Source organism: Eubalaena glacialis, chromosome 9 (assembly GCF_028564815.1).
Source record: "Eubalaena glacialis isolate mEubGla1 chromosome 9, mEubGla1.1.hap2.+ XY, whole genome shotgun sequence".
Classification (NCBI taxonomy): Eukaryota; Metazoa; Chordata; class Mammalia; order Artiodactyla; family Balaenidae; genus Eubalaena; species Eubalaena glacialis.
Window position 1 is genome coordinate 102,506,207 of NC_083724.1, and position 13,892 is coordinate 102,520,098.

The 13,892-nt window shown below is 37.6% G+C and overlaps 1 protein-coding gene across 4 annotated transcripts in view; it reads right to left on the reverse strand.

Moving 5' to 3' along the window:
• LOC133097486 (contactin-associated protein-like 3) overlaps nucleotides 1-13,892 on the reverse strand; it is a 149,045-nt gene that overhangs the window by 60,041 nt on the left and 75,112 nt on the right. For all 4 annotated transcript variants that reach the window (XM_061199366.1, XM_061199367.1, XM_061199365.1 and 1 more), the window contains one exon: nucleotides 9,713-9,884. In XM_061199366.1, the coding sequence (XP_061055349.1) occupies nucleotides 9,713-9,884 (172 nt within the window). The remainder of the gene's footprint in view (nucleotides 1-9,712; nucleotides 9,885-13,892) is intronic.

The following is a 13,892-nucleotide window of genomic DNA, read 5'->3' on the forward strand; positions in this document are numbered from 1 at the left end:
ACCAAATGGCGAAAATCTCTCAGAGATCTCCATCTCAACATCAAGACCCAGCTTCACTCAACGACCAGCAAGCTACAGTGCTGGACACCCTATGCCAAACAACTAGCAAGACAGGAACACAGCCCGATCCATTAACAGAGAGGCTGCCTAAAATCATAATAAGGCCACAGACACCCCAAAACACACCACCAGACGTGGACGAGCCCACCAGAAAGACAACATCCAGCCTCATCCACCAGAACACAGGCACTAGTTCCCTCTACCAGGAAACCTACACAACCCACTGAACCAACCTTAGCCACTGGGGACAGACACCAAAAACAACGGGAACTACGAACCTGCAGCCTGTGAAAAGGAGACCCCAAACACAGTAAGATAAGCAAAATGAGAAGACAGAAAAACACACAGCAGATGAAGGAGCAGGGTCAAAACACACCAGACCTAACAAAATGAAGAGGAAATAGGTAGTCTACCTGAAAAAGAATTCAGAATAATGATAGTAAGGATGATCCAAAATCTTGGAAATAGAATAGACAAAATGCAAGAAACATTTAACAAGGACGTAGAAGAACTAAAGAGGAACCAAGCAATGATGAAAAACACAATAAATGAAATTAAAAATACTCTAGATGGGATCAATAGCAGAATAACTGAGGCAGAAGAACGGATAAGTGACCTGGAAGATAAAATGGTGGAAATAACTACTGCAGAGCAGAATAAAGAAAAAAGAATGAAAAGAACTGAGGACAGTCTCAGAGACCTCTGGGACAACAGTAAACGCACCAACATTCGAATTATAGGGGTCCCAGAAGAAGAAGAGAAAAAGAAAGGGACTGAGAAAATATTTGAAGAGATTATAGTTGAAAACTTCCCTAATATGGGAAAGGAAATAGTTAATCAAGTCCTGGAAGCACAGAGAGTCCCATACAGGATAAATCCAAGGAGAAACATACCAAGACACATATTAATCAAACTATCAAAAATTAAATATAAAGAAAACATATTAAAAGCAGCAAGGGAAAAACAACAAATAACACACAAGGGCATCCCCATCAGGTTAACAGCTGATCTTTCAGCAGAAACTCTGCAAGCCAGAAGGGAGTGGCAGGATATACTTAAAGTGATGAAGGAGAAAAACCTACAACCAAGATTACTCTACCCAGCAAGGATCTCATTCAGATTTGATGGAGAAATTAAAACCTTTACAGACAAGCAAAAGCTGAGAGAGTTCAGCACCACCAAACCAGCTTTACAACAAATGCTAAAGGAACTTCTCTAGGCAAGAAACACAAGAGAAGGAAAACACCTACAATAACAAACCCAAAACATTTAAGAAAATGGGAATAGGAACATACATATCGATAATTACCTTAAATGTAAATGGATTAAATGCTCCCACCAAAAGACACAGACTGGCTGAATGGATACATAAACAAGACCCATATATATGCTGTCTACAAGAGACCCACTTCAGACCTAGAGACACATACAGACTGAAAGTGAGGGGATGGAAAAAGATATTCCATGCAAATGGAAATCAAAAGAAAGCTGGAGTAGCAATTCTCATATCAGACAAAATAGACTTTAAAATAAAGACTATTACAAGAGACAAAGAAGGACACTATATAATGATCAAGGGATCGATCCAAGAGGAAGGTATAACAATTGTAAATATTTATACACCCAACATAGGAGCACCTCAATACATAAGGCAAATACTAACAGCCATAAAAGGGGAAATCGACAGTAACACAATCATAGTAGGGGACTTTAACACCCCACTTTCACCAATGGACAGATCATCCAAAATGAAAATAAATAAGGAAACACAAGCTTTAAATGATACATTAAACAAGATGGACTTAATTGATATTTATAGGACATTCCACCCAAAAACAACAGAATACACATTTTTCTCAAGTGCTCATGGAACATTCTCCAGGATAGATCATATCTTGGGTCACAAATCAAGCCTTGGTAAATTTAGGAAAATTGAAATCGTATCAAGTATCTTTTCCGACCACAACGCTATGAGACTAGATATCAATTACAGGAAAAGATCTGTAAAACATACAAACACATGGAGGCTACACAATACACTACTTAATAACGAAGTGATCACTGAAGAAATCAAAGGGGAAATCAAAAAATACCTAGAAACAAATGACAATGGAGACACGACGATCCAAAACCTATGGGATGCAGCAAAAGCAGTTCTAAGAGGGAAGTTTATAGCAATACAAGCCTACCTCAAGAAACAGGAAACATCTCGAATAAACAACCTAACCTTGCACCTAAAGCAATTAGAGAAAGAAGAACAAAAAAACCCCAAAGCTAGCAGAAGGAAAGAAATCATAAAGATCAGATCAGAAATAAATGAAAAAGAAATGAAGGAAACAATAGCAAAAATCAATGAAACTAAAAGCTGGTTCTTTGAGAAGATAAACAAAATTGATAAACCATTAGCCAGACTCATCAAGAGAAAAAGGGAGAAGACTCAAATTAATAGAATTAGAAATGAAAAAGGAGAAGTAACCACTGACACTGCAGAAAAACAAACGATCATGAGAGATTACTACAAGCAACTCTATGCCAATAAAATGGACAACCTGGAAGAAATGGACAGATTCTTAGAAATGCACAACCTGCCAAGACTGAACCAGGAAGAAATAGAAAATATGAACAGACCAATCACAAGCACTGAAATTGAAACTGTGATTAAAAATCTTCCAACACACAAAAGCCCAGGACCAGATGGCTTCACAGGCGAATTCTATCAAACATTTAGAGAAGAGCTAACACCTATCCTTCTCAAACTCTTCCAAAATATTGCAGAGGGAGGAACACTCCCCAACTCATTCTACGAGGCCACCATCACCCTGATACCAAAACCAGACAAAGATGTCACAAAGAAAGAAAACTACAGGCCAATATCACTGATGAACATAGATGCAAAAATCCTCAACAAAATACTAGCAAACAGAATCCAACAGCACATTAAAAGGATTATACACCATGATCAAGTGGGGTTTATTCCAGGAATGCAAGGATTCTTCAATATACGCAAATCAATCAACGTGATACATCATATTAACAAATTGAAGGCGAAAAACCATATGATCATCTCAATAGATGCAGAGAAAGCTTTCGACAAAATTCAACACCCATTTATGATAAAAGTCCTGCAGAAAGTAGGCATAGAGGGAACTTTCCTCAACATAATAAAGGCCGTATATGACAAACCCACAGCCAACATTGTCCTCAATGGTGAAAAACTGAAACCATTTCCACTAAGATCAGGAACAAGACAAGGTTGCCCACTCTCACCACTATTATTCAACATAGTTTTGGAAGTGTTAGCCACAGCAATCAGAGACGAAAAAGAAATAAAAGGAATCCAAATCGGAAAAGAAGAAGTAAAGCTGTCACTGTTTGCAGATGACATGATACTATACATAGAGAATCCAAAAGATGCTACCAGAAAACTACTAGAGCTAATCAATGAATTTGGTAAAGTAGCAGGATACAAAATTAATGCACAGAAATCTCTTGCATTCCTGTATACTAATGATGAAAAATCTGAAAGTGAAATTAAGAAAACACTCCCGTTTACCATTGCAACAAAAAGAATAAAATATCTAGGAATAAACCTACCTAAGGAGACAAAAGACCTGTATGCAGAAAATTATAGGACACTGATGAAAGAAATTAAAGATGATACAAATAGATGGAGAGATATACCATGTTCTTGGATTGGAAGAATCAACATTGTGAAAATGACTCTGCTACCCAAAGCAATCTACAGATTCAATGCAATCCCTATCAAACTACCACTGGCATTTTTCATAGAACTAGAACAAAAAATTTCACAATTTGTATGGAAACACAAAAGACCCCGAATAGCCAAAGCAATCTTGAGAACGAAAAATGGAGCTGGAGGAATCAGGCTCCCTGACTTCAGACTATATTACAAAGCTACAGTAATCAAGACAGTTTGGTACTGGCACAAAAACAGAAATATAGATCAATGGAACAGGATAGAAAGCCCAGAGATAAACCCACACACATATGGTCACCTTATCTTTGATAAAGGAGGCAAGCATATACAGTGGAGAAAAGACAGCCTCTTCAATAAGTGGTGCTGGGAAAATTGGACAGGTACATGTAAAAGTATGAAATTAGAACACTCCCTGACACCATACACAAAAATAAACTCAAAATGGATTAAAGACCTAAGTGTAAGGCCAGACACTATCAAACTCTTAGAGGAAAACATAGGCAGAACACTCTATGACATAAATCACAGCAAGATCCTTTTTGACCCAGGTCCTAGAGAAATGGAAATAAAAACACAAATAAACAAATGGGACCTAATGAAACTTAAAAGCCTTTGCACAGCAAAGGAAACCATAAACAAGACCAAAAGACAACCCTCAGAATGGGAGAAAATATTTGCAAATGAAGCAACTGACAAAGGATTAATCTCCAAGATTTACAAGCAGCTCATGCAGCTCAATAACAAAAAAACAAACAACCCAATCCAAAAATGGGCAGAAGACCTAAATAGACATTTCTCCAAAGAAGATATACAGATTGCCAACAGACACATGAAAGAATGCTCAACATCATTAATCATTAGAGAAATGCAAATCAAAACTACAATGAGGTATCATCTCACACCGGTCAGAATGGCCATCATCAAAAAATCTAGAAACAATAAATGCTGGAGAGGGTGTGGAGAAAAGGGAACACTCTTGCACTGTTGGTGGGAATGTAAATTGATACAGCCACTATGGAGAACAGTATGGAGGTTCCTTAAAAAACTAAAAATAGAACTACCATACGACCCAGCAATCCCACTACTGGGCATATACCCTGAGAAAACCATAATTCAGAAAGAGTCATGTACCAAAATATTCATTGCAGCTCTGTTTACAATAGCCAGGACATGGAAGCAACCTAGGTGTCCATCATCGGATGAATGGATAAAGAAGATGTGGCACATATATACAATGGAATATTACTCAGCCATAAAAAGAAATGAAATGGAGGTGTTTGTAATGAGGTGGATGGAGTTAGAGTCTGTCATACAGAGTGAAGTAAGTCAGAAAGAGAAAAAGAAATACAGTATGCTAACACATATATATGGAATCTAAGGAAAAAAAAAAAAAAGGTCATGAAGAACCTAGTGGCAAGATGGGAATAAAGACACAGACCTACTAGAGAATGGACTTGAGGATATGGGGAGGGGGAGGGGTGAGATGTGACAGGGTGAGAGAGTGTCATGGACATATATACACTACCAAATGTAAAATAGATAGCTAGTGGGAAGCAGCCGCATAGCACAGGGAGATCAGCTCGGTGCTTTGTGACCACCTAGAGGGGTGGGATAGGGAGGGTGGGAGGGAGGGAGATGCAAGAGGGAAGAGATATGGGAACATATGTATATGTATAACTGATTCACTTTGTTATAAAGCAGAAGCTAACACACCATTGTAAAGCAATTATACTTCAATAAAGATGTTTTAAAAAAAAAAACAAAAAAAAACAAATGAGCTGTCCAGCCACAAAGGACATGGAAGAACCTTAAATGCATGTTACAAAGTGAAAGGCTACGTAGAGCACGATTCCAACTATATGACATCCTGGAAATGGCAAAACTATGAAGAGAGTAAAAAGATCAGTGATTTCCAGGCCAGGGGTTGGGGGAAGGGAGGGGGATTGAGTTGGGGAAGGGAGGGGGATTGAGTGGGGGAAGGGAGGGGGATTGAGTGGGGGAAGGGAGGGGGATTGAGTGGGGGAAGGGAGGGGGATTGAGTAGGTGAAGCATGGGAGATTTTTAGGGCTGTGAAACTATTCTGTATGATACTGTAATGGTGAAGACATAACATTATGCATTTGTAAAACCCCATAGAACTGTTTAACACAAAGAGTGAACTTGTAAACTATGGACTTTGGTTAATAAGAATGTATCAATATCAGTTCATCAATTGTAATAAATGTACAACACTGATGAAAGATGTTAATAATACAGAAACTGTGTGTGAGGAGACTGGGAAGAGAGGAGATAAAGGGAAACTCTCTATACTTTCTGCAAACCTAAAACTGCTCTAAAAAATAAAGCGTATTAATTAAAAAATGTTCATTGTGAGGGACTTAATACAGGTAAGTATATAAAACTAAAATGTATTCAAAATCTCACCTTAGAGAAAGAAAATATGTGTGTGTATAGATTTATAAATTTATACATAATTTTATATAAATGTTATATTATTTTTCTATTATTGCCATAACAAACTACCACAAAGTGTATTAAGAAAAAGAGAGATTCACACCAATGATAGGCTCTCTGCTTAGAAGACAGGACAGTATGAACATGTAGAAATACCCAGAAAGCAACATACACCCCTGTTTCATCCCAGTCAGCTCCCCAACAGCCACTTATCTGCAAATCAGAAAAGGTAAAACAAACATCGTTAAAAGGAAAGTAGGAAAAACAAAAGATGAAAGGGAGCATCTGGCTATTTTATGATATTTTTTTCTCCTCTAATACTGCACAAATTACACTCCTAGACACTGAAATTCCAGTAGATCTAACCAAAGAACTATTTTGGTTTTCTTTGGAAAAATATGGAAAAATTTCAACTGTCAGTAAGAACTGGAAATAGGCAAACTCACTTTTACTTGAAAAAGAAATAAAATGATATATAATAGATTTTTTGAAATTTTTCCTGGATATGCTTATTTTTAATTTCTGACAAATTTCAGAACAGTTTGTCAACTGTTCTGATTGTGAATCAGAATCTCTTCAAGATTGTGAATTTCAAAATCAGTTTGGGCCAGTTGGGATTCACATGTGGAATAAATGGTGCCCGACTTATTTATCTTTCTGGAGAGGTTTACTAGGTGAATGCATAGGATGGGGCATCCATACCTTGACAGTCAGCAAATTACTATAACAGTCGAAGAACAGGACAGTCTATAGCAAAGTCACAGAGTATTAGGAGTGGTGGTATTTCAGATCATGTTACCGAAGAACCCCATTGGACCGAAAGGGTGGCTTGACCCGAGCAGGGCCCAACCCCTTTACCCCTCGTTTGAACAGAGTAACTTCTTGCCTTTCTTTTTGACACGTTGGAACTCTCTAAAATCATACTAGAATAGATTCCATACTTTTTAACGCAGTGAAAATGACTGCTCTATGATAAAGAATATCATAGTTTACCTAGAAATGTTTTGGGATAAGATTTTTTTTTCATAAATTAGAACTTAACGTTTGTGGTAATTAATTTTCTTCTAAATGTGTTATTTTCTATTAAAAAGAACCCCAAGGTGTATGATGCACAATGTCACATTTAGCATCTAGAAGATTAATGTTGGGCCAAAGGCAGTGGAAGTGAGAAAAGTGACCCCATCAGCACCATCCATGGCTGGGGGTGCTCTAGACAGCAAACACCTGAGCCTAAAAGGAACCTGAAAAGAGCTATGTAGCCTGAGTGACATGACATGAAATCCTAATGTCCAAAACCCAAAGGGTGTAAGACACGATCCCTCCTCACTGCTCTCCCCTCCCCACAGCCTTGTCCCAAAGGACTGCGCTGCCTTCCCTATAAAGTGTCATCTGAGCCACAGGAAGACAGAGCGTCATGCACAAGTCCTTATATGGCTCAGGAAAGTTTCCTAAGTACCCCTAGGATTTCAAACATCTTTTCAGCATTTGCAGTGTGAGGAATGCTGCTATGTATCAAGAATTATTAATTCCTGTGCCCGATGGATAGAAGTTATAAAGCTAGCTGCATTTTAATAATAAATCTCAGTTTCACTTGAGCACATTAGGACTTGCTCTGGGCAGGCAGAGTGGTGGGCTGGGTGGATGGCTGTGTACAGTGCACAGCGCCCGAAGGCAGCCCAGGTGTGAGTGTCTGCTTTGCTGCACTTTTAAGTGAATCTATTTCATGGTGCATTGGACATGCAGTTAGTAGGTATGGACTAAAGGGTTGAGAAAAAATGAATATTTTTAGTATTAAGAAGAATGGAGAGTAAGGATATGTCTTTAGATGTTGAACCATAAAAAATTACAAGTAGTGACTATATAGGCCATCCAAAGTGCCAATAGCTATGTTTATAACCACTTACAAAGTTGCCATGAGCCTCAATTTTATAGAAGATAACTTAATACCACAGATGTCTCCATAGACTGGCACAGATACCTGAAAATCTTTTAAAAATGTGATGTGGAAATTTATTTTATTTTTCTATTTTGGTCACACACACACACACAAAGATACGTTGGTTTTTTGTTTTGTTTTTGAAATAAAGACCTTTATGCACAAAGGGGCAACCTTTATGTGAGATAAATATTGTGATTACACATGTGTTGTGATGGAATTCTCCAAGCACTAATATAACTTTCTGTGAGCTTCCCGACTGAAGTGACAACCGGGCTACTGGCAGTGAGCTGTGACCTCCCACCCTCCTGACCCACTAAAAGCCATTCCCATGGGTGAGAGGATGTACTCTACTTCCAAGAGAGCATCTCTAACCCTCTCCCAATACCAAGATTCAGGATGCCAGAGCTGGCTGCAATTATAACTTGCAGATGATGTTATACTTTCCATGCCAAAAAAAATTTTTATAATCTGAAAATTAGGGTAGAGAGTTTTGTCTAAATTCTTTAAATCATTTTTTCTCCTCTACAAATGAATAGAATGTGAACATATGGCCATGGACATTTGCATTAAAGAACTCAAATTCTTGTGAGTCAATATTTTACATACTGGGAATTTATGATCTTCTCATACACTGCTAGATTGCACTGTAACTTGCAGTTAATTGGACATGACAGGGAATTTCAATTAGTGTTAAATTTGGATTAGATTTACTCCACAAAGGACTCTGTGCAGTGTGAACTTTGGAAAGGTGCCCGTGTATGGATGTGTGAGGATGTCTGGAGTGTGTATATTTATTCAACACGAACTTAATGCACTCCTACTGCAGAGAAGTCAGACATACCAGTCACAGAAAAAAACTTGAATGTGTGATGGTTAAGCCATCCCTTTTAGCCAAAATTACTTAAAAGTCAGACATGACTAACAAATAACTTCAGTAAAGTTGCAATGCTTAGCAATTTTAATATGCTATTGTTTTAAAGCTTTGCCTTTCTTGTCTTCTTCAGTGAAGTGGTACCATGCTCAGTATGTGGTAACTGAATTCTCTCCATTCTTTACTGTGTTTACAACATCACTAGAAATCCCCAAAGCTTCAACCTTTCTCAAAGGAAGAGTTACTTTTCACTTTTCCTGTAGAATAGGGAGTGTAAGGTGAATGCAGCTGACCACATAGAATTTTTATTTCCGGGTCCTCAATGATCTCTTTAGAATGTTCTAATCTGTCTTGTGCAATGTTCGAATTTTTTAAAGTATATACTAATCAATAATTATAACAGCATCAATAGTATTCTGTGTGAATTAAGGAGCTTGGAGGCATACACAAGGAAAATTCATGAGAGTGTGTCTTCTAAGAAAATATCATTGGAAAGAAGCAATTATTTAAAGTTTGTCATTTTTGTTTTCAATGTAAATATAATTTTTCCCTATGGAATGGATATCAGTAATGGAGAAGGGGCAAGAATATGCTCTTTTCCAGCGGTTCATTTGTTTGTAATCTACTATCAAAAAATTGAAAACAGGCACGCTGACATGAGATTGCCTACCTGTCTGTGAGGCCACAGGTGTCTATCTGGAGGTCACGGTAACTCCCCAGCGCCCCCTGCTGTATGGAGATGGGATCCACCGCTTTGTCACCAATGGAGATGAGCCTCAGGCAGCCCTGAAATCCATCCAGGGGACTTGCACATCCAGGGTCAGAGCTGTTGTCGGGACAGCCTGAATGAACATGGAGACACACAAAGGAGAAAATAAATAGTTATGAAAAAATATTGTACGGTATTTCTCATATGCAAAAATTGCTACCTCCCCCTGTTTGCAGACACCTGAAGATTAGACTTCCTGCACCATTTGGGAAGGTCACATTACCCATGGATAGGGTGGTGGAGAGCTGACAGGAACAAAATTTGTTGGTATTGGTAACATGTAAAAATAATAACTAAAGCCAGGCTTATGGAGAGATGAAAGGAAGGGAAGATGTGAAATCTGACAAATAGAATTACTGTACATTTCATTTAAGCAGTTTGATTTCTTTTTTGAAAGCATACTCAAGAAATCACTCCTTTTAGCATGATGTTAAATTAGATGAACTAAGGGCATGTGATAGTAGAATCAGAAAAAAAGTTACAGGCATAATAGGACTTGCTAAATTTAAAATGCTTGAAAAATAATTTTAAATTGAGAATTGACCTGGACACCCTCCATTCATCTAAAAACTGTTAAATATCCACTCTGTATGTGCATGTGTGTGCATGCACAGGCATATTTTAAAACACTTTTGATAATAACTGGTCTAAGAAATCTAATAGCAATTTATATTTACTTTTCTTTTTTTAATTAGGCACTTTAGTCAAATATCTTTCAACATTAACACGTAGACAAATTAACAATATCTCATAATGATATGGCATTGCAAATAATGGAGAAAAATAAGCAACACAGAATATTCTATGAAAAAAAAAGAAATGAGTTTTGATTAATTTCAATAATAAGAGTTAAATTTTACAAGTTCTGCTACAGCCATTAATTGGTTTGCTGTAACTCACCCACCACAATTCTTATAGAGTGGTTTTGTTTTATCCTCCTAGGTTTCCCAAGAGACAATGCTCTTATAATGATTATGAGCAAACACATGGCTTTGAAATCAAAATCAAAGCAAGATGGGGTCTAGAACCACCTTCTCCACATAGGGGGCCAGCAGGGTTTTGAGTGCCCTCCTACCCTCCACTTAGTTGTCCCCTAAAGGAATCACAGGTTCTTAAATTTGCCTACAGCAAGATTGGCAATGTAAGAGAGGAAGGGGAAAGTTAGGGTAAGAGCATAATATGGGACACTTTACAACACACCTGGCTCAGGCTTTTCAAAGTCAGTATCAGAGGGAAGAGGTGGAATGGGAGACTTTTCTAGATTAAAATAAACTAAAAAGACATAGCTGTTTGCATTGCATGAAGCTTGATTGGATCTTGATTCAAATGTTTAAAACAACCATAAAAACATCTTGGGGACAATTGGGATGATTATAGATTGGTATTAGATTATTTTGCAAAACTACTGTCAAGTTTGTTAAGAGCAAAAATGATACTATGTAGGAGAATATCCATATTTTAGGAGATGTATGTTGAAATATCTCAAAGTGTAGTGTCATGATGTATGTAGCTTATATTCACTGGTTCAGGGGAAAACGCAAATATAGCAAAATGTTAATTATTGAAACTCAGTGGTATGCGTATGGGTGTTCATTGTACTTTGCTTTCCACTTTTCTGTGTGCTTGAAACTTTTCATAATAGAAAGTGGTGGAGGGGCTTAGGTGATCCTCAAAAAATTAAATGATTAAATGAACCCCCCCCCCATTTCCCACTCCTTTTTGGATTAAAGAAAACAATTTATAAAGGAAAAAAAAAAGAAAGTTAGGGTAAGAGAATGCTGTCATTGTGAAACGTTTCTGTAAAAGGCAACAATTTAGGGAAATCTGCTATACAGAGCCCAGATTCCATTATTCCCCCCTATTCAAGACTGATGTTCTTCCCAGGATCTGCCAGGCTGAAGGGAGCTGACTCTCATAAGGCTGTGCCCCTCCCCAGGGACAACAGTGCCCAAGAATACAATGGAGTGATGCAATGCAGTGGCAGAGACCCATTTTCTCAACTGGGACCTCCCTGAAGGGCATCCCTGCTTCAGACTCCCCCTTGGGGTATTCAGAGACTTCTGTTGCAACTGCACTGCAGTTCAACTTGTCTCTCTGCCCATCGCAGCTGCTCTTTCAACCTTCCAGGTGTTGTTCCCAAGAATTACCCCCACTCAACCACCCACACGCAAATCTCCCATGCAGAGGCAGCTTCCTAGGGAACACACCAACAGCCCTACATAGGACAAAAGGTCAAAGCATTTACTGAACTGAATACTTCATTTTCATGTGCAAATATGAAAGAAGCACAACATTTTTAATAATTAACATTGTTTTAATTCCCAAAAATTGTCAAGTAAATTTTGTTTCACATAAAATTTACCTATTTTATTTATGCTCTGCTTTATAAAATTATGTTTCATTTACATCATTTCCAGAACTGTTTTAACTTTTTAGATACAATGTCATAATTATTCATCTTTTTGCTTTGTATTTTCCAATAATTTAAATATTCAGGAATACTTATGTTAATATTTACAGCCTGGGGTTTGAGGTTACTTTTTCAGATTCTTATTTTTTAAATCGAATGGAATAAGTAATTTTATAAAGTAAAGATTTTGCTCATTGTACTTATGTGTTTTTCATTCATCTCTCTTTGTACTTCTGTCTTGAAATCACTGGTGTACTTTCAAAGAACAAAAACTAAAGATAGAGCCTCTTCTTGCTCCTGCATAATAGATACTAGCTTTCTACCTAAGAATTTTCATAAAATACACACAGTTTATCTTTACTTTTCTTTCAGTGACTGAGGCTTTAATGTTTTGTATTTCTGACAAATAGAATTCAAAACAAGCCAAGGCCTGCATCAGGTTGAAACCATTAAAGGCACAATGAAACCTCATAAATTAACCTCAATGGGATTTTGACATTTCAAATTTAATGTTATGTCATAAAGAACTGTTTAACTCTACAGCTTTCCTTTACCATTTTCTTGTCTTATGTGAAAATGCACACATTTAATTTGTAAGAAAATTACTGAAGGGTTGGATGTATCTGGAAAAACTTCATATATCTTTTTTTTTAAACATTTTTATTGGAGTATGATTGCTTTAAAATGGTGTGTTAGTTTCTGCTGTATAACAAAGTGAATCAGCTATACATTTACATATATCCCCATATCTCTTCCCTCTTGCGTCTCCCTCCCACCCTCCCTATCCCACCCCTCTAGGTTGACACAAAGCACCGAGCTGATCTCCCTGTGCTATGTGGCGGCTTCCCACTAGCTATCTACTTTACTTTTGGTAGTGTATATATGTCCATGCCACTCTCTCACTTCGTCCCAGCTTCCCCTTCCCCCTCCCCGTGTCCTCAAGTCCATTCTCTATGTCTGCGACTTTATTCCGGTCCAGCCCCTAGGTTCATCAGAACCTTTTTTTTTTTTTTAGATTCCATATATATGTTTTAGCATACGGCATTTGTTTTTCTCTTTCTGACTTACTTCACTCTGTATGACAGACTCTAGGCCCATCCACCTCTCTACAAATAACTCAGTTTCATTTCTTTTTATGGCTGAGTAATACTCCATTGTATATATGTGCCACATCTTCTTTATCCATTCATCTGTCGATGGACACTTAGGTTGCTTCCATGTCCTGGCTATTGTAAATAGGGCTGAAATGAACATTGTGGTACATGACACTTTTTGAATTATGGTTTTCTCAGGGTATATGCCCAGTAGTGGGATTGCTGTGTCATATGGTAGATCTGTTTTTAGTTTTTTAAGGAACCTCCATACTGTTCTCCATAGTGGCTGTATCAATTTACATTTCCACCAACAGTGCAAGAGGGTTCCCTTTTCTCCACACCCTCTCCAGCATTTATTGTTTGTAGATTTTTTGATGATGGCCATTCTGACTGGTGTGAGGTGATACCTCATTGTAGTTTTGACTTGCATTTCTCTAATGATTAGTGATGTTGAGCATCCTTTCATGTGTTTGTTGGCAATCTGTATATCTTCTTTGGAGAAATGTCAATTTAGGTCTTCTACCCATTTTTGGATTGGGTTGTTTGTTTTTTACTATTGAGCTGCATGAGCTGTTTA